The sequence below is a fragment of the Macrobrachium nipponense genome, chromosome 15, assembly GCF_015104395.2.
Source record: "Macrobrachium nipponense isolate FS-2020 chromosome 15, ASM1510439v2, whole genome shotgun sequence".
Classification (NCBI taxonomy): Eukaryota; Metazoa; Arthropoda; class Malacostraca; order Decapoda; family Palaemonidae; genus Macrobrachium; species Macrobrachium nipponense.
This window is the reverse complement of record NC_087208.1, coordinates 18659376-18684176: the sequence shown is the minus strand read 5'-3', so window position 1 is coordinate 18684176 and position 24801 is coordinate 18659376. Positions and strand designations below refer to the sequence as shown.

At 36.6% G+C, this 24801-nt stretch overlaps 2 protein-coding genes across 2 annotated transcripts in view; one reads left to right on the top strand and one right to left on the bottom strand.

Moving 5' to 3' along the window:
* Positions 1-1639: 1639 nt before the first annotated feature.
* Positions 1640-24801, bottom strand: part of LOC135226787 (digestive cysteine proteinase 2-like) — a 23503-nt gene continuing 341 nt past the window's right edge. Inside the window, exons 1-7 of the mRNA XM_064266484.1 lie at positions 24322-24801; positions 4737-4805; positions 4344-4496; positions 4035-4214; positions 2602-2787; positions 2157-2322; positions 1640-1917 (exon numbers count right to left, since the gene is read on the bottom strand). The exon at positions 24322-24801 is cut by the window's right edge and continues 341 nt beyond it. Of these exons, the coding sequence (XP_064122554.1) occupies positions 1712-1917; positions 2157-2322; positions 2602-2787; positions 4035-4214; positions 4344-4496; positions 4737-4805 (960 nt within the window). The 5' untranslated portion in view covers positions 24322-24801 and the 3' untranslated portion in view covers positions 1640-1711. The remainder of the gene's footprint in view (positions 1918-2156; positions 2323-2601; positions 2788-4034; positions 4215-4343; positions 4497-4736; positions 4806-24321) is intronic.
* Positions 14820-21836, top strand: LOC135227014 (digestive cysteine proteinase 2-like). Its single transcript, XM_064266778.1, has 7 exons — positions 14820-14975; positions 15391-15459; positions 16648-16800; positions 17379-17558; positions 18706-18873; positions 20190-20355; positions 21504-21836. Exons 1-7 carry the CDS (start codon positions 14973-14975, stop codon positions 21710-21712), a joined length of 948 nt encoding a protein of 315 aa, XP_064122848.1. The 5' UTR covers positions 14820-14972; the 3' UTR covers positions 21713-21836.

Genomic DNA, 24801 nt, shown 5'->3' with positions numbered 1-24801 from the left:
TTTTCAGTATTAAAAATACCAATATCGCTATTATCACCTTTTACCTCATCACCAATTTCCTGCACACCAGTATTAAGGCTTTGTTCGACTGTGAATAAGTTCAACTCCTACTGATTATCTTCAGGTATACTATTTCTCAAGTGTGTCACTCCCTGATCGTTCTTTGATTCTTCGTCAGCACAACCATTCGATGCTTTCGACGTAACACCGGCTTCATTTCCACCTTCATTCGACAATTCTGATGCATCTGGCCATTATATATTTCAGGAAGATTCGGGAAATCGACCATGTTACAAACATTTAACATGGATTCGCTTTCCATTGTACAATTAACAGTTAGATGTGTCGTCCTTCCGCATTTATAGCAAGTTTTAGGTTGGCCTTGATAAATAAAAGTTACTGTGTCCACATATATTACCTCCATCCTTCGGATACCGTTCAACAGTCCCTTTGCTCTTCTGTGGGAAAATCTGTTGTGTCGTACACAGTGCACCGAAGTTACAGGAGACATGTGTAATCACTACTCAAGTTAATAACTCTTACAGTCTTACCTTCACCAGTATCAATAGATTTGTCCTCATATTCCTTCACTACCATTTCAAACCGCGTATAATCAGCGAATTTTACAATCACCCTATTGTTGAGCATTAGCTGAAGACCCGAAAGATCTTCTTTCACAACTAGATGCATAAAAATTACTTCACAGGCAAGGTCATACGTCGGGTGCACAGAAAAATGTAATCCAATCGAATCCTTTCTTTTAAGTTTGCCCAAAGGGGCAAAAGCATTTAAGTTGTCTCTTCCATTCATCTTCTTTAGTCTAGCCAAAGGCAAGGCCAAAAACACCAGAAAGCAGGAGCAGCTCAAGACACGTCCGCTCTGCTCCGAAGCTCTAGCGCGAGTCAACTTGTAGCATCTATATCTAATGAGTGCATTGCCTAACAATTTTTTATTCATCTTTATTAACAAGTCGAGAACTTAAACTGCAACAGGCATAAATTTTGGATCCTTACAGAAATGACCCTTTGTCCTTGAGAGCTTTGTGTTTCGTTGCTAATCTTAGGCTCATGAACTCGCAGCCAGCTATTTGGACAGTTTTTTTTTTTTAGCAACTAAAGCCTCCCTCATACAATGCAATTCTATAGATAAGAGCGTTTGTACGTCAACCACATTATTCTTTCTAAAATCAAAATTAGTTGTTTATAACTAATCTAAGAGCCAACCACCACGCAAATATTCTTCAAATTGTTAGTTATGAATGTAGTGACTAGGAGTTCATCAATTAATTCCAGACAGCAGTTTTGCTCATATTTACAAATGGGTGAATGCAAAAATTCCTTCCTGCCTGGTTTATAGATTATTAGGTAATCAGGAAGAACATAATATGATCTCATGTCTTAGGCTTGCCAAAGAAGGAGAGACAGGCAGGAAATGTTCTATAAATGGTCTTGATACTTTTTAAAAAGGAAGCTACAAAAATCTATGAGTACTACAACTTAGTATGTTATTGAATTTTTCAAACGGACTAAATTTTCCAGAGATCTCTGTTGCAGTCCTAGCTTTAATACACGAATTGATAAACTACACATGTCCTTACAATAGTCATAGAAGGTCAGAGAAAGAATAAATAGATGCTTAGCAGTTATTTATTTCCGATAAGAAGTCAGTCGTTCGCATAATATCCAGAAGAGTAAGGCAGAGAGCAAACACGTTAGGCAAGGGCGTAGCAAGACTGAGTGGCCACACCACAGTGGTTGTTCTGGTTTCTTGTGAGCTTCATGTACCCACCCATGCCCCATCCACTGCCCCAGGAGTTCTTGATGATCCAGTAATCGCTGCCAGACTCCGTTCCATAACCAACAGCCAAAACAGCATGGTTGATAGAGCGTGGTTTGCAGTTGGGTTCATAGTAGACACCTAACACAAAGAAATCATTGGCCCAAAATAAATATCATTTACATGAAAGATCAGTTACTTGAAATTTCAAGAATTGTACACCAAAAAAGGCTAAGCTTTTCAAGAGAGGAATAATGTTATTAATGTTATGTTATAACAATTTTGCTAATGGCATTTGGTGGCACATACCACTTGAGACAAATTAGCATTGCCTGCCTTGTAGTTTTATTGTACAGTGAGAAAAAACGAAAGAAACCCACCTGATCTGTAAAGCTGGAAGGATAAATGTCCAGCATCAACACAGACACTCACGGGACCCTGGTCATGGAGAGCAGAGGCCTGAGTTCTCTCATCACCATAAGGAATACTTCTGTATCCTGTGACTGTAGCCACAACACTTGAGGGATCGAAGCGGCACCTCTTTTCCTAATAGAAGTAGATATTGGATTTATTTGGTGTTTCATACTAAAACAAAACAATGTTTTATATTTGTCGTCAATAATTATTATTAACACCAACCAACACTCACATTGACACAGGAAATACCCACATGAATTTCATATAAAACCATTGTAACGTTTATATTACTATAAAGATTACCAGAAAACACACAAATAGAAAAACGACGATACTGCACGCACAATATTTTTACATATAATGCAACTACGCGAGTGATAGCATGTAAGTAAATCTCTGAACACTTACAACGGCCTCGTAGGGGTAATTGTCTTCACTAGTGACACCACCGGCAGACTTGATGTAATCAATGGCCCACTGGACGACGCCTCCGTTGCATCCGTTGTTCTCTGTGGAGCAATCGACGAGCTGCTGTTCGGACAAACTGACCAGCTTTCCAGTTTTGATGAAATTGGCCCCTTCCACTGTTCCTGTCTGGGGATGATAAAGTCTTTCAGTAATATTGCAATTCCCATAAATCATATGGAGCTCACTGATAATGTGATACCGTAGTCTGTTATGTAATTTCATGAAAGGTGAAATCATGAAATGAAATTCTGTGTTGCCATACTCCTCCATTTAGTTTTGAGGGTGTTCAGCCTACACATCGCCATTCTTCTAGACCTTCCTCATTCCTGTGTTGGTGTGGAATTCTCAAAACCTTTCCTTTTAATACATCAGTTAATTTACAGCCAAGGATAGAATTCCAGTTAGGCATCTCTTCTGTAGCTTTGGCATCTCTTGTAGGTAGCTCTAAACTTTCATGCAAGAAAACCATTTCTAATTTCCTTTCATAGAATTACATTATGCAGCAAAGGGAACAGGCAAGCTTTATGAAGTCTTCCCAACGTCCATTCCCGACATAGTTGCCTTGAAAGTTTACTTGTATTGTGTTTAGCCTAGGTTACTGACTAGTAAGTTCATTGTAAATGTAGCTTCAGACTCTTAATGCTTGGACCCCTTCTCTAGGCAGTCTTTTGCTAAAATTCCCTTTATGAATTCTTGTTTCTGAGGGCATTTCTTGTAGAGATCTGAAATTACTCTTAGTCTCTGAGAAATTTTAAGAATGAATGAATTCACTAATACTGTCCTCTAATGCGGTTTTACTAAGACTATCATATTAGAACTGGATGAGCAGAGGATAAGTTGCGTGTAAGGTCTTGGCTCTGTAGTCACGTGTGAAGTTACTACCCCTTCTGAAGTGATCCACTGTTTCTGGGGATAGCACTGAAATAAGCAGGATATCGAAGAGGGGCTAAAGGTAGCCTCTCCAAAGAGTACTCCACATTTTTGTCGCAGGACTGAAATTTAGAGAACTTTTCACGCTCTGGGTGTTTCACCAGTTTCACCACAATCGTATTATGGATTAAGTCAGCAGTCTCTGTAAGTTTTTGCTGGTTTATCTAAACGATGCTTTGAAACAATATGCCATGCATAATAAGGGGACAGTGGGTATCATCTCAACAATACTTGATGCAACTGTATGAAATACTTTATATTGTTACGTAAATGTATTCTGAAATGGTGGAATCTTCAGTTATATGTATTACTTGTCAGTTATAGACATTCATGTTAAGAGCTGGTATTTGGCTCGCATTTCATCAGCTGATGATTGGAATATTCCTGATTAGCGCACCTTGTACAGCACAAAAGACAAGAGACCACTAAAATATAATACTCACAGTGGAGAAGGACCAGCAGGACCCACAGGCTCCCTGGTCCTTGACTTCGCTGACAGCACCAAGATCTCTCCAGTCGATGGAGTCAGCTCTTTCCTTCTCTGGGAGATTGGCGAGTTCCATTCCCTCTGTGTAATCCACTTGATCCAGTCCAGTCATCTGGGCTACGAATTCCTCTGTGGTCTGATATCAAAGGAGAGCGTTTGTAGAGTATAATTATATCCTACATGGCAACGTTGCTATCATCATCGATGTAGTCATATTCAATGGCACTGAAAAGTACCCCAATTTTATCCATGATAGTCGTCTTACCATGTCGCCGAACTTGTTCATAGCGACGTCGAAGGTGACTTCGCCCTTTCGGAAGCGTTCATTGTGTTCCTCGACGAACTGAAGGTTGCTCTCGAAAACGGCCTTCCTGTAGAGGTCCTCCTTGGCGTTGGTGTAGACCTTTGCATGGGTCAACTGTTGGGAGAAATATTTTGCTTGGGTAATTAATAATGGTTTTGTTGTCATTACGATAAATGGCTTTTCATGTATACAAGATACCTTATGAAATATTCATCATCACACAGAAACAAAATAATTGTGTATATACATGTATATGTATGGATCTGGGTGTGTAACTGTCTGTGTGCTTTTGTTAGAGTTTTGAGACATAAGTAAGAGTCTGTATGTATCATTGTGATCGAGAATCTTGCTCACCTTGAAGTCTTCCCATTGCTGGCTGGCGGCAGCCAGGGCAAAGCCACAGAGGAAAAGGACGAACTTCATCTGGAGCAAAAAAGGAAAATGAATAAATTCGAATTCGGGTTTGACCGCTTTATCTATCTAGTCAGTGATAAATAAAGTTGCCAAGATTTTAAACAAGGCTGGAATCAGTGATGTTGCTGACTAGTTTTTCAGTATTAATATAGACCTTAAGCAGACATTTTCGAAAGAAATTTAGACATCGGAGTAAGAACTTAATGTTGAGTAATGATTATTAAAATATGACTGAGATTTAATGTTCATTTCTGTTATTCACTAGAGAAGGTTTTCCATGACGTCCAAATGTTCACAGAGTTTTAGGATCAGCTACAGTAGAAACTGCTGCTGGTGACTCACCTTGCCGTAGTGGTACGACACAGGAGATTTCGGTTCGTTTTTATACGGTATGGCCGTGAGAAAATCTCTCCATTGGGCCTATAGACAGCAGTTCACCTGCCTCTACGTGATAAAATACAAGCTACAAGCCATCTTTATCTTTATGTAACATCCCTCCACCGTCAAGAAACAAGAAAGACTTGATTTAGTAAATTTTTGAGCAAATGTTACCGAGAGCTTGTTTTTCGTATGCCTTTAGTTTCTAAGTTTCTGAAACTATAGAGGATTTTATTATAAAAGAAACAATGCACTAAATCATTTAAACTGAATCTACTATTTTTCACAAAATCTCTGATTGTCACCTGTCTCAGAAATATTGGCCAGTAAGTATTCAATAACTTTTAATGTTGTAGTTTGCTACATTTATGCTAACGGCCAATTTTACTATATTCATTATTTCGCAAAACACTCCCTAAGGTAACCTTTTGTACGTGAGAGAGAGAGAGAGAGAGAGAGAGAGAGAGAGAGAGAGCCCATTTATGCAATAAACTATATTCTTAGACAAATGACCAATTTTGCGAGTGTGGGTCCCGAGGTAATTAGCTGTCAGGGATATTCTTATTTTTCTTCTTACTCGAGGTACAGCACATACATACACACACACACACACACACACACACACACACGACACACACACACACACATATATATATATTATATATATATATATATATATATATATATATATATAGATAATATACAAATACTGAAATAATAGACTACATTTTGACCTCCAGACTTTTGACAAGCGGCATTCTCACGATAGGGTAAAAATTGTAATATAGTACTTCGAAAGAACAACCATTTTCCATTATACACGCATGCGTATATATGTCTTAAAGGCACAATAATCGGGTATACATATATATATGAAGATTCAATCACTTTACCGTGACAATTTATATGCGCAAACATTAAGCTACGAATATCGTTTAAATAATAGTTCTTCATCTGGTAACCTCGAACTGCCGAACAGCGAGTACTAACGACGTTTCGCGGACGCTCTATTCGAATTGGATATCAAACATTTGTAGGTTAATGTTTGTTTATATTAATATAATTATGTATGTGTGTGCGTGCGTGTATAATTTTAAGCAGATTTAATATGAAATTTATCTTCATAAAAATGTGATAAGATTCAGTCGCTAATAAATAATGTAGCTTTATTCATTTCATTATGAACGAGGCTACTCAATGACGCAAAGCCATTCACCCTTGGTTGTCTAAGAGTAGCTTTACGAATGCTTCGGTTGGCATCTGCTCTTACTTTTTAATTCTGACTTCTCTTCACGTCAACCTGATAGCCATTCATAATTGTGCATCACTGTCGTTCCTCATCTCTCGCAGCTTCTCATGAGAAAAGTGGTGGGATATAGTCATCGACAGTGAGCTGTCTACGAACGAATGGATATTTATTTGTCTGCTCCTCATGAGGCGACCACCCGACTATGACTTGAGAGAAGCCGGGCAGCAGTCTTTGAAGTTCCTGCAAGCCAAAAAGACGGGAGCCATTATCATTATATCGATTAAAACACAGTATGGGTGAATGCTTTACAGAGTGGTGAGCCCCATCTGTATATTTAGGATAAGTGGAAGAGATAAAGACATCGAAACGCTGTCTCTCGGCATCTGTAGCCTGAGAAACATTTTACTAACTAGATTAAGCAGGCAAGTAATTGAGTAGTTTGATGGTACCTGTAGAGAGTAGTACGGTATGTTGTTAGACAAGGTTTAGTTTGTTTCTACTGAAATTGAGGACTTTACTAGAATGTCTGTTGTATGAAAAAGATAGCTATGATTAAGTATTGTGTAATTTTGATCTTGTGAAGTAGTCTTATAAGGTTTGTGTAAATTCACTTATTTATGTAGAAAGTGTTTTCATTTGTTAAAAGTAGTTGTAACTTCATGGTATTTTTGAGTGGGCTGTGAAGCAAGACTAACAGCTCCTTTTGACGCCTTTTTATGTCGATAAATTTTTTGAATTTGAATTTGAATTTGAAGGTTGTTCTGTTTACAAAATCACATACAAATAGAAGTTTGAGTATTGGTTATGCACGATACACAACTCATATTCCAAGTCAGGAGATTTCCGCAAACAGGCAAAATCCCCAAAAGGGTTATGGGACCAAAACTGCCGAGACAAATTGTGTCTAGTTCCCTTAGAAGAGCATTTGCATTATATCAGCGAAGTTCAAGCATCTATGATACTTATGGAATTAATTGCAATGGTTCTTGATATTATTATAGAGTCGCTGTTATGTTAGTAGACTTCACGTTCAAAGTCAGTGGTGTGACACGCACACACATATAAACATATATTATGTATATATATATATATAATATATATTTTTTTAAAACGTTATATATTATATAGTGTATATGATATATAATAATTCATACGGTAATTATATATCAAGAGTAAGTTATATGGTATCTTATATCTATATATATACATTTAATATATATATATATATATATATATTTATACATATATATATTATATTATAATATTATATAAATATATATTTATTATATTGTATATATATATATATATATATATATAACGATATATATATATTATATATATATATATATATATATATATATATATATATATATATATATATATATTTAGACAGATACATATCTGTGTGTGCATGAATATATATACATGTAAATATATACATATATATATATATATATATATATATATATATATATATATAGATGAATAACTTGATCACGAAATATATAAAAGGTTGACTTTCACTTTCCTGTTCCCGCTGCTGAGCTGCTTCGTCACCTCTTTCTCCAAGTCCTTACTGGCGGCGAACTCTACCAGAATTCACTTGAAATTCTTGAAAAGATGCCTAGCGGAACAAGTGTTACCTAAATCTTTGCTACCACGCCGCATAAAAAGATACGACCAACATCCTTTTAATGAATTTTTCTTCAATGATAAAACGTTACATTGCTGCCGCGAAATTGGAGGAAAAGGAGAAATTAAAGAGCTGGAAAAAGCCCGACGTAGTTTTAACTATTCATTAAGGCAAGAAATATATGGAAAACTTCGTAGAACCACAGACACATTGATTAGAAAACTGGATAGAAAATTAAACAACCTTATCGACGACAGTGATTGGACCAATAATGCTAGAAGTGATTGTGTAGTGAATTTATCAAGAAACCAAATAAGTGAAAATGTAGTGAGTGCATTAGGCTTTCGTTTGTATATCTTCTTTTGTGACAAACCTTCAGCTTTATCAATAGCGACATCTCTATATAAGTTTGAAAAATACTGTGACCTACCACAAAATAATTTAGAAATTAAAGGCATGACATATAGTGCTACGTATGCCTATCATGAAAATAATTTCCCCGCTCGCTACAGAAAAAGTTTAAAAGAATTGAAGAATGATACTAACTTGCACATTACCAAGGCCGATAAATCCAATAGTTTAGTAGTTCTGGACAAGTAAAGTATATCTTATAGTTTTACCAGACCACTGAGCTGATGAACAGCTCTCCTAGGGCTGGCCCGAAGGATTAGATATTTTTACGTGACTAGGAATCAATTGGTTACCTAGCAACGGGACCTACAGCTTATTGTGAGATTAGAACCACATTGTATCGAGAAATGAATTTCTATCACCAGAAATAAATTCCTCTGGTTCCGGGTTGGCCGAGCCGAGAATCGAACTCCGGACCACCGGATTGGCAGCCGAGCGGGAAAACAACTCGTCCAACGAGGAACTAGTAGTTCTGGACAAAATTGACTACATAGGACGCATGCATACTTTATTAGAAGATGAAACAACTTACAAAAAACTCACAAAAAACCCGTTGGACCAAGTATTAAAATACTTTAATATCACTATGAAACAAATTCTTAAAGATAAAAAAGAACTGTTGTGTAAATTAACTGTAAAGTGTCCCTCATTACCTTATTCATATGGCCTAGTTAAAACTCATAAGGAAAACAAACCTATGCGGCCAATTATCAGTACTGTAGGATCAATTGCTTATAAACTCTCTAAATATATTACTGAATTGTTATCCCCGCTACTTGGAACTGTATCTAATTCAAACATCCGGAATTCTAATGATCTTGTGGAAAAATTAAATAACATTGTATTAAACGCTAGTGATATCTTTGTCAGTTTTAATGTTTGTTCCTTGTTTACAAAAGTCCCTATTTACTCTGTACAAAATTTCATTGATTAAGTTATGTATTTGTGATTGCAGATTTATTTTTAATGGAGAATATTACCAACAAATATTTGGTATGGCCATGGGTAACCACTTATCACTTCTCCTTTCAAACTTATATATGGTATGTTTTGAAAGACAACACCTCCCAAATATCACATTTGTCCCCTTAAAATGTTCAGATATGTAGATGACATCTTAGTAGTCTTACCTGTTGGTATGGATGTAAATGATTTATTATCTAAATTGAATAATTTAGTGCAATCCATAAAATTCGCTGTTGAAATTGAAAATAACAATATCATCCCTTACCTAGATTTATTAATACATAGAGAACTTTCCAATGTAAAATCAGTATTTATAGGAAACCCACAAATAATTTAACATGTACATTTTTATTCTGGCCACCATCTTAATATTAAAATTTCAATTTTTCTTCCATGTTCTTATGTGCTTTGCGGATTACGAGTCCACAGTATCTTGACCAAGAAATAGAAAACATCAAAAAAGATTGGAAATGATCTCTGGTACCCACCTCATATAATTGATTTATGTTATCAAAAAGCTCACAAAAAGTTTTATAGTGTTGTTAGTAATGAAAAAGAAACCCCTAAAAATGTACTTAGCTTGCCTTACTTTCGTGGATTTGAAACCATAAAATCAATATTTAAATAGTTTAACGTTAATGTTGTGTTCTCTTATAACAATACTATTAAATTATGCTAATTAAGAATAGTCCCGTAACAAATAACATGATTTACAAAATTCCTTGTAAGGATTGCCCATCTTTTTACGTTGGTCAGTCAAGTAAAAATTTATGTGTACGTATTAAGCAACATATGTATTCAGTTAGAATGGCCCATACTTCAAATGCACTATTTATCCATGTGAGCGAAAAATCTCATTGTTTAAATTGGGGCGAGAGCTCTGTAATTGTTAGGTCTAATAATTATGTTTCAAGAAATTTACTGGAATCAGCAATTATACAAATCACTAATAAAAACAACCTAAATCTTTGTCTGGGATTGTACCATTTGGACCCATATATTTGTAAAATGTTTATGAAGGACCTTAAAATAAATGAATTAACAACTAATTAATTAGTCCCACATGTTTAAAGTTATTACGTATCTCTCGCTATTTCTCTCTCTCTCTCTCTCTCTCTCTCATGCTCGCTATATTTATATCCTATTTTCGCTTCTCACTCATTGTTGGAACATTTTTTGTGAATTTCATGTTACTAATACAAAATGCATTGCTTTTCGAATAAAATTGCCTTGACAAGGCACCGTGCCTAAATCATTAATCTAATTTTCGGGATTTTACTAAGACGTATATGCCTGCTTGTTTTTCAAAATGCATTGTTTTCTGACTAAATCATCTGTTGACCACGTGTGGGTGGCGGCTTTAAAATTTCTAATCTTGCCCACGGGCGTTTTGTTGTTTCTTTAGGGTGAATTGGACCTTATGCTAATCCTGTAATGTCGGTTTGGATAATAAGCCTAATTGTACTATGTTTTTGCTCTGTTCTAATCAGTTGTGCCGCAAGTAAAGGGTCGTGTAGACCGAAAGATCTTGGCAATTCTCGTCTTTTCATTTCCCTCCGTGGCATCACCTTTAATTATATATTTAATTATTATATATATATATGGATATATTATATATATAGATATATATATATATATATATATATATACACTTCTCGGATAATAAACTTCTGATTTTAATAATACAACTTGATTACTGAGAACAAAGAAAAATCTCTGATATATGAACACGATTCTATTGCTCCGTTGACGTGAATGTATTGACGATAAATATTGGACGACCATTAATTTCCGGCTCCTTCTCCTTCTCTCTCTACAAGTTGCGGAGACGAAATATTAGAAATTCCAGACGGCGAGTATATTACCATATCCAGTATATACATCATCATAAAGAAAATACTCAAATAATGAGGATTTTATAATTTCATTATTTAGAACCGGACATTGAAAACAATAAAATGTATTGCTTAATTAATTAGAAGGGAAAATGAAATACAACAAATTGCTTCGACAAACCTCGACGAGGACGTTCCTTTGTTGACCAGCTGTCTCGTCTCACAAGCATTAAAAATCACGTTAATTGCCAGAAGTTCTCTGTCATCTTAACAAGGGACTTCTTTATGTCACTTTGACTGAAGTCAATGGAAGGAATGTTTACCGATCAGCCCCGGGTTTTGTGAAGACTGTTTGTGGTACTTTCATGGATAAAACTACTCTGAAGTCTGTAACGTGTACAGCTTTTATTTGCAGTGCTATTGACTCGATATGTCTTCAGAAATAGAAAATCAGAATACATTTCTATAATGGAATGTGAGCTCTGATTAATGCTGATGACTCAGAACGTAGTCCTGAATAGGAACCTCTTTCTTAATCGTTTCTGATGTTTGCCAAAATTAGTACAGGGTTAAGATTCAGTTTCTACTTCGTGTACTGCTTAGGATTAATTGCAACGTGTTAAAATGGTTTAGTCATTCATATTATTTAGAGAAGGCATCTAGGCACCTGAAACCCCGCAGCTGCCAGATCCCTTTCAAATGCGTAGGCGCTCCAGTTAGTTGGAGGGTTAAAGTTTCTTTTATTGGTCTTTGATCCCTTCCAATCTGTGCTTTACTTTCCACCGGTAAAAGTGGAGACCCCAACCTTGTATATCCAGTCCGAAATGAAGTTAAGTAATTTCTGAATCAAATGCTGTAAGATGATGTTATCAGTCTATGCTTCCTTATTCTTTGTTTAATACGTTTCTCCTTTTCTTTTTTACCTTTCTCGGATATTATTCTTCTTTGGTAATTAATGTGCATGAGAAACCTTTTTTTGATGTTGTCATTCCTTCTTCATTCCGTATCCACTTCTCTACCAGTATCTGGAATACAAAAGGCTGCTCTTTAGTTCAAGAGAAGACATTACCAAATTTACCAATTCGTCACCAGTAATCCGCGCTCGGATTATTTCAAGTTATTCCATGTCTCCCATATATAGGTAATTATTTTCGTCATTCATTTTCTGATCCCTTTTTTTCCTTCAAATTCCTCCTTTTCATCAAAGTCACTCATGCTGAGCCTGACTGGGTTTCTCGTCATCACCGTTAATCTCGTTTGGTGCCACCAAGGGCCATGAATGCTGTAATCAGAAAGAAACATGAATGTCAGGCCCGTACCCAGAGTTTTTTTTCATGGGCGGGGTGGGGGGCGGGGGTCATTTTCTCCAAAACTGGACCTTTACTTTTAGAAATGTCTTTGCATATATAGGTATATACAAGATGAAATACTTGAAAATGCTATCTTAGTTATATTAAGAAGAAAAATTGGGTACCTATGCGGTCTGTGCCCTTCTACCCGATTAGACGTTATTCAAAGTAATGACTTTATTTAACAGAATTATACTTATAATGTTGAAAGTTTACACTGAAATTGAAGAATATTTCTTTAAGTTTTATTGATTGATTCATTTATTATATTAAGAATGACATACATATTACTTTATTTGTTGTTATGTTATATACTTTGACCTAATAAAAAACAATAATTATCTATTATTTTGTAAGTACAGTTCAGTGAAAAGGATAGTCTTAGAAAATATGGACTTCCAGAGATTTTGAGGGGCCGACCCGCCCCGCTAGGTACATACCTGAATGTAGTATATATAAATTATTTCTGGTCAAATTTCTTTCCATTCGCGTGGCCACTTTACATTCTAATACTCTCCTTGCAAAGGCAAAGTCGTTTTCAGGCTTCCTTACAAACAAGTATAAAATATTTACCTGAGTGTCAGATGTTTAAACGCTAAGCTTCACGTGTAAGCCTAAAAAAGTTAAGTATAGCTTACTTTAACCAGACCACTGAGCTGATTAACAGCTCTCCTAGGGCTGGCCCGAAGGATTAGATATTTTTACGTGGTTAAGAACCAATTGGTTACCTAGCAACGGGACCTACAGCTTATTGTGGGATTCGAACCACATTATATCGAGAAATTAATTTCTATCACCAGAAATAAATTTCTCTGGTTCCGGGTTGGCCGAGCCGAACTTCGGACCTCCGGATTGGTAGCCGAGCGCGAAAACCGCTTGTCCAACGAGGAACTCTGTAAGCCTAGAAGCTGAGCCACTTTCTAACTACTAAGAAGTGAAGTACTAGATTTTTCTTTCGAATATTAAAAGTCGTTCTTTAACACTGAACATATTTGGTTCCCATTTCTGAATACTGAGTATATCTTTCAGTCAACCAACACCAACTCTTCGTGGAACTGTAGCACAGGAACATGGCGCCACCTTCTCGACCACTAGCGTCGACCACAATTGCCAAATCCCTCTTCAAGTCTGGCGCCTTTAACGCAGGGAATAGACCCATAAGCTTCTTTAGCGATTCAGATGCTTCCTGGCGCAGAGCAGACGACTCAAAGCTAGTGGAAAATATTTCTAGGGATTTTCCGCAGCATTCAGGCTTCTACAAAAATGATGACATGGGAAACTTTACATGAAATAAACATCATTGCTTCTGAGTCCGTAATTTTAAGCAGGAAGTTATATAGGAAGTCAGTGGCTCGACAACATGCATGCGATACGCAACACTGAAAATCACCTGCAGTCTGCATGTTCTGCTCTTTTTGCTAATAATTCCTTTTCTTACTTAGTTGATGTCGACAGGAAGTGTCATTACTCAAAATATTATCGGGAATCCATATAGTTACTAATCACTAAGACGGGCATTTTCTCCATTCGATTTATACTTCTCCGACGAGTTTATTTTGAGAACATGTATGATGCGTATCTTTTATTAGCCTACAGATTGAGTACAGAAAAGGAATTTTAATTCAAAACAAGATATATGACTGAATAATGGGCAAGGCTGGCGAACCGCATTTTAAGGCGAGCTCTCACTGCATCAGTGAAATTCCTGTAAACGGAGAAAAGCTCATTTAATACCGCTTAAAAGAAAAAAAAATGTGAGAAATAAAAGTGTCTACGAATACAGTCTGGCAAAGTAAGCAAGACGTGCGGGGAGCTGAAAATCCCCAATGACTTTGCTCAGCCTGTCACGTGGACCTTCTCGAGATCGGCAGTACGTACTTTACCCTTCAACGATTTGATGACTACCAGATGAGTGGATGATACGCGTACCATATAAATAATATACATAATTCATTATAACAACTATCAAAATCAGTATCGACGCTGGTCTTAAAATTAAAGTAATTATTATGAAGCAATATGTGAACACATAACCTGAAACAAAGGTCCTTACCAAGGACAAATATAATGGATTGGCCATATGGGGTGAAAACAGATAACTTATCGGGAAAAAAAATCAAATAAATAATTGGCAGATAAAAAAGCAACGCAGAAAAACTACAGGAAAATACAGATATTTGTTTTCTTCCATCTCGTTATCGCGGGAATGACGTCAGGTGTTCTGGTCGCTTAAATTAGGCGAGACAAAATAACAGAGGCAAGGCTGAGCGGCCATCTTGTAGTCCCGTTCAACCACCAAGCAAACTTCTCTCTGTTTTCGGACCGTTCTTGTCATCGGCCTGTTCTATAATAAGAATGGTATATATATATATATATATATATATATATATATTATATAAATATATATATATATATATATAATCGAATACCACAGGAAATGACAGACAGATCTCCTGCCTATCATTTTCCTGGGGTATTCGCTTATGCAATGGAGTCACGTGCACCTACTCTCTCTCTCTCTCTCTCTCTCGTCTCTCTCATCTCTCTCTCTCTCTCTCTATCTCTATATATATATTTATATATATATATATATATATATATATATATATAGAGAGAGAGAGAGAGAGAGAGAGAGAGAGAGAGAGTATGTACATAGTATACTCATGTGTGATGGTATTATAGATATTATTATTTCTACCCATAAAATATTCTCTTCATTTGAGTGACCTTGCATAAAATTGTCAACACATTCATCTCGTATTGTTTTTTTCAGATGTTTATCCTACATCTTTCCTTTTATCTCGCTTTGGCTTCGGCAGCTGACGTGTGGGAAAATTTCAAGGTAAAAATCTTCCTGTGTATTTGTGTGTGTGTGTGTGTGTGTGTGTGAGAGAGAGAGAGAGAGAGAGAGAGAGAGAGAGAGAGAGAGGAGAAATTCTCAATTCCTGTTTCGTTTGTGATCCTTCCCTCTTCAATTACAAAACGACTGCCTGGAATAATTCGAGAAATGAACGACACTACTTTTTTTCCCTTAATTAATAGCTCGCCTCACCTACATAAAGCGCATATTTGGATATTCAGTATGTGGGGATCCTCAGTGAATGTAGGTCACGTTTCATTTATTTCCTCATATTCTATTTCCGCGTCGAACTCTATATCAGAAAATACAGAGAAACTGTGATCTCAAAATAATTTTTTTTTAATCATGGGATGTGTACAGTTATTCATATGGATTTCCGTTACTTAATAATAATAAGTTGCGGTTAAAGCCAGACTCCTATGGCTTGCTGCAAGTTCCTAATTACTGACATTCAGGATGAAGTTGCTAGTCTCATGGCCAGGACCTCTCAGGGGTTACCAGAGCTCACGTAGCAGTGATTTCTGGATTTTATGGAGCAGACCCACCATTGTCTCTTGTACTGCCGGGAAGACAGAAGGTGCAAAGACCATTTACAAAGCAGTTTATCCACTGGCGCTATTGTGACCACATTCATTACGCTGACGGCAATATCGGTCACCTTCCTCAAAACTAACCTAGTACCATTTACTGAACATTGAATCTACAGTAAATGCGGCCCGAGATGTCTAAAGTTCAGCCATTTCTGGGTCCTTTGGATCAACTATAAAAGGACTAATAAACATGGTAGCTGTCATTTCTCGACTTTCTGGGCTCTGCTGTCTATTTTCAAACGATGTGAGAGAGCGTCTGGCTTTGTGCAGATGGACCCAGGATGCTGCGTGCCCATGTTTGCTGTGCGCTATGTTTAGCCCTATTAACCATTCCAGACTCTTTTATGTAATATTATGGATATATCATTATAATGCGACTCGTTGCTTCTGACTGTAGCGTAGCACCCATTAAGCAATCAAGCAGAATGATCTTAGCGTGAACGTTACATTACTTTACTTGGTTTCCATTACAACCTGAACAATTCATGTGTAATGCCTTGAGATATCGTGTGAACATATTTGCATTCTTTTGTGTCACTGAATGATGTACAGGCCACATATTACGATAGATATCTGACAGGTGACCCATGGCAAATCCTACACCAGCGCCGGAGAGGACTCATACAGGAAACAGATTTTCGAGCAGAATCTGATATATGTGGAGGAACACAACCAGCGCTTCAGAGAGGGACTCGTGACCTTTGACCTCGAGATGAACAAATTCGGAGATATGGTAAGAGACTGAAGGTTGTCTCGTGAACCAGTTTTCTTGCTCCTCTGAGAACTTCGCTGTTCAACATTGCTTACAGTATTCGATAGCTATTCTACGTGGGTGCAAAATTGAAATAAAAATTTCGCTGTCAAATATTGTTCAATATGTATTTCATACGGGGCGCAAAATTAGCTTCAAATATGCAATATCGCACAAGCTGGAAAAATCAGGTTCACGTGTTTGCTCTTAATTCATGTGTTTGGCTTAATCAGTGGCAACTACTTTTTAAGTGTCTGAGGGGTTTGTTATTGGAGTCTTCGGTTAAGGTAATTACGGTAAGTAGGCTAGGTTCTTAAGTAGTTGTTAAGCTACAAAAGTTAGGTCAGGTTAAGAAGGAGAGATGGCTATGCGGTGGTAAGACCAGACTTGGCTATGTTATTATTCTGTTGCTAGCTTATTGTATGGCATTTTAAGTTACTTTGAAAAGGCTGACGCCGCTTAACCTGAATGCATTGTTGTGCAATAGCAGTGCATTCGCCAAATCAATTTGACCAAAATGATCGCTGAATATTCTTGAGTTTCTTCTTTCTACTCATCAGACGTCGGAAGAGTTCGTCGCGCACATGACCAGGCCCGTCCAAGTAAGGAAGGCAGCGAAGAAAACCTTCGCTCATTATCCTGACATAGAAAGGTCTGACAGTGTCGATTGGCGATCTGAAGGCGCGGTGACGCCCGTCAAGGATCAAGGAATGATAGGCCAGAGTTGGTGTTATTCTGCTGTAAGTGTGCCTCTGATATATTCCGGCCCGAGTTCTCTACATAGTAAATGATTTTAAAAGGCTTTCATTTATTACACAGATGTCTACACATTTGTTCATATCTCAAGTGATCATCTGAAAATCTCGTAGACATGGGACTTTGGGCATCTATTTCCCTGTATTGCTTCACTGGTTTTTTTTTTTTTTTTTGTCTCTTTTTGGCAGTCTAATGTTTTCTAATGGCTTTCATCAGATCTTTAGCTTCCGTCGGTAACAAAAGTCTACAGTAAAACGAAAATAAAGCAACAAACTCATTTTATTAGGTAAAAGGCTTCAGTTGCCATAAGGCAAGTTTAGTAATATGGTCTGTTTATTATTATTATTATTATTATTATTATTATTATTATTATTATTATTATTATTATTATTATTATTATTATTATTATTATTAATATGACAAACCTGAGAGGCTATAAAGTTATATATCGCAGTCCCACCGAACAAACTGCCCTTATGTGCCAAAAATGGAAGTAGAATTTAAGCAATAACAAACAGGAACTGGTAACAGCTCAAATTGTGCATTTGCAAACCAGTTCATGTCATGTGTTCAGCACGGGTCATACGGTGCTATTTTTGAAAGAACTTTGCTCCGGAGAGCTAGTGACCCAACGGTCAGGTATTGCGAGGCTAAAAACTATTGATTTAATGCTCGTCTTCTAATAGAGGTGGCCCCTTTAGATGGTATTTGGCTGTCAGAAAAAATGAACAAATGATCTAATGCTCATCTTCCATACCAGGTTACGTGATCACCCTAATCACAAGTTGAGATGAGTTAAGTTGAATATAGAATTTAGGCCAAAGGCCAAGCACTGGGACCTATGAGGTCATTCAGCGCTGAAATGGAAATTGACAGTAAACGGTTTGTAAGGTGTACCAGGAGGAAAACCTCAAAGCAGTTACACAATGAATCAAGTGTTAGGAAAGAGTGGAAAGTAAGATAAAGGGTATATGAAAGGAGGTACAGTAAAAGGAGAGAAAGAGGTTGCATGCCCCGCATGAGGTAAACTAACGGCACTACCCCCTACTGGGCTAATTACAAGTAACCCTCTTGAAGGTACTTATTCGGTTCGTCAGACAGCAGTGATCTCATGGTCAGTTTAAATTCCAGGTGGCTCCTCTGGAAGGTATTTGGTTCTTGAAAACTGGCGACCTAATCGATATGTCGGAACAACAGCTGAATGACTGTGTGCCCCCCCTTGAGGGCACCGTGGAACGAGCTTATGAGTACATCAAAGAAGCAGGAGGCATTGACAGTGACGAGTCTTATGGAAAGAAGGTAACTCCGTTTTTCATTCTCTTTCTCTGTACACTCACGCTCGCACATCCTCACGGTGACCTTAGCCTTCCCATACACACACACACACACACACACACACCACACACACACACACACACACATATATATATATATATATATATATATATATAATATATATTATATTATATATATATATATATAGAGGTATAAGCCACGAAGGAAAAATAAACAACGGAGTTTCTGCAAAATCTATCGACGTTCAACGTCCTTTACTCAGCTGAGTAAAGGACGGGCGTTGAACGTCGAAAGATCTTGTAGAAATTCCGTTGTTTATTTTTCCTTCGTGGCTTATACCTTTATTTATGGATTTATCACGTTCCAAACTTTCGTGATTCAATTATACACACACACACACACACACACACACACACACACACACACATATATATATATATATATATATATATATATATATATACATACATACACACACACACACACACACACACACACACACATATATATATATATATATATATATATATATATATATATATATATATATATGAATTTTTATCACATCACCATGATTCATATATATGCATTAAGCTACAACTGTCCTTTAATATCCAATTCGCTCTCTACCTGGGAATGAATACGTATGTTTTCATTTATGTTAACCGAAGGGGAATTTTTTAGTTGATAATAATTTCTTTATTATCAACTAAAAACTTCCCCTTCGATTAACATATATGGACATATATTAATTAAGAGGTCGAATTGTATTATTAAAGGACATTTGTAGCTTAATGCACACACACACACACACACACACACACACACACACACACACACACACATATATATATATATATATATATATATATATATATATATATATATATATATATTTATATATATATGTCTAGTGATAACATTTGTGAAGAGTACAAGAAGTAGAAAATAGCGTGTTTGAGTGTTCACTGTTGTATACATTTTATTTTGCATTTTGTGTTCTCTTTGGAGTTATATATAAACCAAATTTGGCTTGAATAGTGCTGTACACCAACGCCTAGTAATGAGTCCCTCCTGAAAACCAGACTATTAAGTTATAGTTTTATATTGATTAAAGACTTTCACGGTTTGTCCATCCTTTCCTGTGTACGGGATTCCTACTGTCTTTTTTCTTTTTGTTTTTAAAGATGAACTGAAATCGAGAAAAACACGACCAGACAAAAATAAAAATATAATAAAACTTTGGTCATAAACAGAAGTAAATTGGTATCGTTATCGCTTCTTTCTTCGTTGCATATTATTCCACGAATTGTTTTCAGAGCAACGAATGTATGTTTAATCCTGACGGCGTCGTGGCCAACGTTACCGGGTACGTAGACATTCCCGAGGGAGACGAAGTGGCCCAGGCCCTGGCCGTCCATGACGCTGGGCCTGTCAGCGTCTTGATAGACGCTTCGCACCTCTCCTTCCAGCTCTACAGTTCGGGTATGGACGCGTTTTCTCTCTTCAAATCCATCCTTGTTAAATATTCGTATGACTCTACTCAGGCATTGATGAGGTTCCCAGACATGTACATGAGCACAGAGACTGAGTTTTGTAACATTATATGTATGCTATGTATGTATTTATTAATATATATATATATATATATATATATAATATATAATATTTATATATTAATATAATATGATATATAATTTCCGAGATAGAGCGAATTAGATATTAAAGGACATTGTACTCGATATATGTATATGAATCACGGAAATGTGATGATGACTATAGATTGGCTTACGTGCCTGTCAAAGCACTACAAACACTACCGGAGTCGAGGTGGTTGATGTTGTCTGCCAAAACAACTAATTACCTGCGTGCGAAAGGTATATGAGGGTACAGACGACATGAACCTTTTAGCCTCTCGCGGTGGGTGTAGTAGGGTAAAGCTTCACGGACGTCTGGATTTGAAAGGATCATGATTCGCTCTTTGGTCCGGGCAAGCCTATTATTCGAGAAAAAAAGTTCCCCCTCGGTTAAGATATATGAAAATTATATTAAATTCCGAGGTAGAGCAGAATTAGATATTAAAGACATTGTAGCCGATATATAATATATCATTATAATATATATATATATATATATATAATATATAATATATATATTTATCTATCTAATCTTTTATTCTAATCTATATATATATATAAATTTATATAAATTTAATAATATATAATATAATATATATAAATATAATATATATATATAATATAATTATATATATATTATATATATATATATATATATATATAGATATATATATATAATGGAAGGGTTGCTCTAAACGTTGTTAGTCCTTATGGTCTTTTCTTTTGGAAAGAGGCTGGAAGAGCCTTGACCTTTTCCACTTCGGTTACAACAAACTTGATTTACTACTTGAGTCAGCAAAGTCATGCATAGCTTTAAACGAAGCCTAACTATCCTATTTCATCGAATGCTCATATTTGTAACTGTTTAGAGGAATGCCCTTATCCCTAGATAGCAGGAAGGCCACTTAAACAAATACAAAAGAGAAATAGAGCTATTTTATCATGAACCCAAAATTGGCGCCAACAGCTGAACCTCAACTTTGAATGTTCCTTCAGGTATCTACTACGAGCCACTATGCCAGGATCCCCCATTGCTAAACCACGCTTTGACTTCGGTTGGCTACGGGTCCCAAGCGGGCACTGACTATTGGATTCTGAAGAATTCATGGGGTACAGCGTGGGGCGAAGAGGGTTACATCAGAGTCATCAGGAACAAAGACAACAACTGCGGTGTCGCTTCTTGGTCTTGCTACCCGACGGTCTAATGACGCTCTGTGGATCACTAGTCCAAGCACATCACCTGTCAAAACTGATGTTTAGACAGGAAGGCATTGTAACATCTAGTATACTGTACTGTGCATGTGATATAAAGTATATTCCTCAAAAGGATGCAATATGCTCTTATTACGCTATCGTCCTCCTTCCCTGTTTTATAGATGAGCGAAATTATAAAGCCGATTTTATTTCATTCGTTTCACCTCCAACGGAATTCAACAACTGAATATCTATTGTCTAAGTGTGGATCGTTTCTTCCCCTTTCTCTTGCCCTGGGCCAGATAAGTTCACTAGGTTTTCTTCACTGCCTCAGCGGCAATAGGTAAAAAATAAAAACAGTGCATTCAGTATTTACCTCAAACGAAGTCATATTCTTAGTATGCAGTTACCTGTAACCCCAAGAAAGGTTGAATCCAAAAAGGAAGACCATGATTAATGGTTCACCTTTCTCCTTGGAACTCGAGTGCTTTGCTCAGCAGAGAGAAGAGGAAGCACCTCTGGAAAACATGAAGAAATGTATGAGACGAAATTCAGAATTTAATCAATTCCATAAAGTTAATCGTTTTAGTTGCTCTGCTAGTTCGAGAGAGAACTTTTTACACTCAACCGAACTTGACAGGTTTAAGGTAACATGAATGTGGGCAATAGCCAAATATTAAACGTGCAAGAGGCATCCGAAAAGTCTGTACGGGTAACATGTTCAATTTTTTGAAAGCTCTAACGATCTGTATTGTTATCCTTCAACAAGATGTTGCAGTAACTAAGAAGTTCCTTGATCAACAAGAGTGCGTCCAGAATACACCAGATCAGTGGCGGATCTAGAAATCTTTCATTGGGAGGGCACTGAGGATTATCATACCTATCTATCTATCTATCTATCTATCTATTTATCTATCTATCTATATATCTATCTGTCTATATATATATATATATATATATATATATATATATATATATTTATATACATACAGAACATGTATATCTATGTTTATATAGTATGTATGCACATATATATAAACACAATAGTAGTAGTTGTTGTTGTTGAAGTAAACATTAACCAAGAAAATTTTTTATACTAACAATCATTTATTGGAAGAAAACAATGTTCTATTATTCATATCTGTGTTGGTGGGGGGGGGGGAGGGGGGAGGGAGGGTGATCGGGGGTGGCGGGCGGCACGTGACCAGGTGTCCCCCCCCCCAAAAAAAAAAAAAAAACCCTTAAATCTGCCACTGCACCAGATTGTCCGGTTTAAACGCATTTTGTTCTTAGAAGCAGTGGCTCTCTCTGGAATGTTTTAGTCTCCCGTTTGTCTATTAGTAAGAAGGGACGAGACTGCTAGCCACGCGCCCTTTTACGCCATGGCTTCAAGCGCCGTAGCTGACGACTAACATCTCAGTCAATAAGTCACTGCTTGGGAAACAGAGGCACCGTGAATCTTTCTGGAAACGACCCGACATCGCTGCGCCCGTGACTCGGATTGAACTCCTGGTGAGGAAAGGTTAGAGATTGCGTGTGAGTGCAGCACGCGACCTCACACAGCTATCAGGAGATAAGGGAAAACTGACAGGTGTCAACTTTCCCAGGATATAAAGAATGGTATTCCCAGTTGTTTATCTTCTCTGTACTCCTCTCATACTTCAGACTCTTGCACGGCAACACACACATATGTATATATATAAACTTTAAATATACGTATACACACATGTATGTATGTAAAAGTATAGAAGAATGAAAGACTGCGGTAGTTAGATGAAATTCAACCTACGATTCTTGAAATGAATAAATCTACAAAATCTCACATTACCCATTTGCATATACACCCTCCTATATCTAAAATTATGTATAAACATACATTGGATACAAGAACATATATAGCAAACACACGGACGCAAATCTAATGCATATAACATATTTACAACTATCCATATACAACATATTCTGAGAGAGAGAGAGAGAGAGAGAGAGAGAGAGAGAGAGAGAGAGAGAGAGAGATCATAAGGAAATCTTTGTCTGTTTGAGTGTCTATATGACGTGATATGCATATGATACATTAAACATTAATAAAGACGAGTGTTCAATCTAGCAGGGCGTCAAAGGAATAATAAATTATCATAACATTTTGTAATCAATTAAAACTGTTATGTTCGAAATCAGTTTGCGGTGCTTTAACTACTAGCGGTTTTATTTCATTAATGTTTAGTAGCGATATAAACATTAGAACTGTTTGCAGGTAATGAAAATAAATACGTATTATTGGCCAGTTTTCAACAATCATGGCAAGATTCAACAAAGATTGTTGCTATTTTTTTCTATAGATAGAACTGAAACAACGAATAGCAAGAGGACCACCCAGGGAGGCTCTTTCCAAAGAGACAACATAGTACTCCAGACGCAAGAATAAATATCAGACAAGAGCGAATAATCCTGGGAGATGAATTATAAGACCTTCTCTAAGGACGGGATACAATCTAATAGCTATAAGTATTGCAGAATCGTGCGAAGAGTTTAGATTTGTTGTCTCTTGTACAATAACCTTTGTGAGAACGAAGGTATTTTGGGTTATTTTTAAAATTTGGATATCTAGATACGCACTAACCTTGCTTTCATGCCGTGGATTACAATGGGTAATTACTTCTTTAAGAGATAAGGGTTCAGAGTGATAAGGAACAATATTTTCAGAAAAGACCTTTGCCTTTTATGAACTGAAGTGTTAGCGATCCTAAATGTCATCATCAGTTTTCACTTTTGAACACAAAAACTACACATAAAAAAAAGTCAAGATAAACAGAACGCACTTTTACGTAGGTTTTTCCTTAGGATGATTCAGCACAATATGGTTGTAAATGTCTCTTATTTTGACGCATTTAAAATATATTAAGTACTATTGGAATTTTATTGCTTTGTGTATGTTCACCTGGAAAACATTAGAAAAGAGACAACAAATAAGTGACACAAATCTCTTGCGAAGTGTCACAAAAGACAACCACAAATGAGACAATGGACTTTTACCATCACGTAGAATTCCTTTTTGTCGAGGATTGAGTTTATCAACTTTACATGTTTTGCTATGTTCACC

Coding starts and splice junctions, on each gene's coding strand:
- LOC135227014 (XM_064266778.1), top strand. Junction 15,460..16,647: donor ACGTGTGGGAAAATTTCAAG/GTAAAAATCTTC, acceptor GATATCTGACAG/GTGACCCATGGCAAATCCTA. Junction 18,874..20,189: donor ACGAGTCTTATGGAAAGAAG/GTAACTCCGTTT, acceptor AATTGTTTTCAG/AGCAACGAATGTATGTTTAA.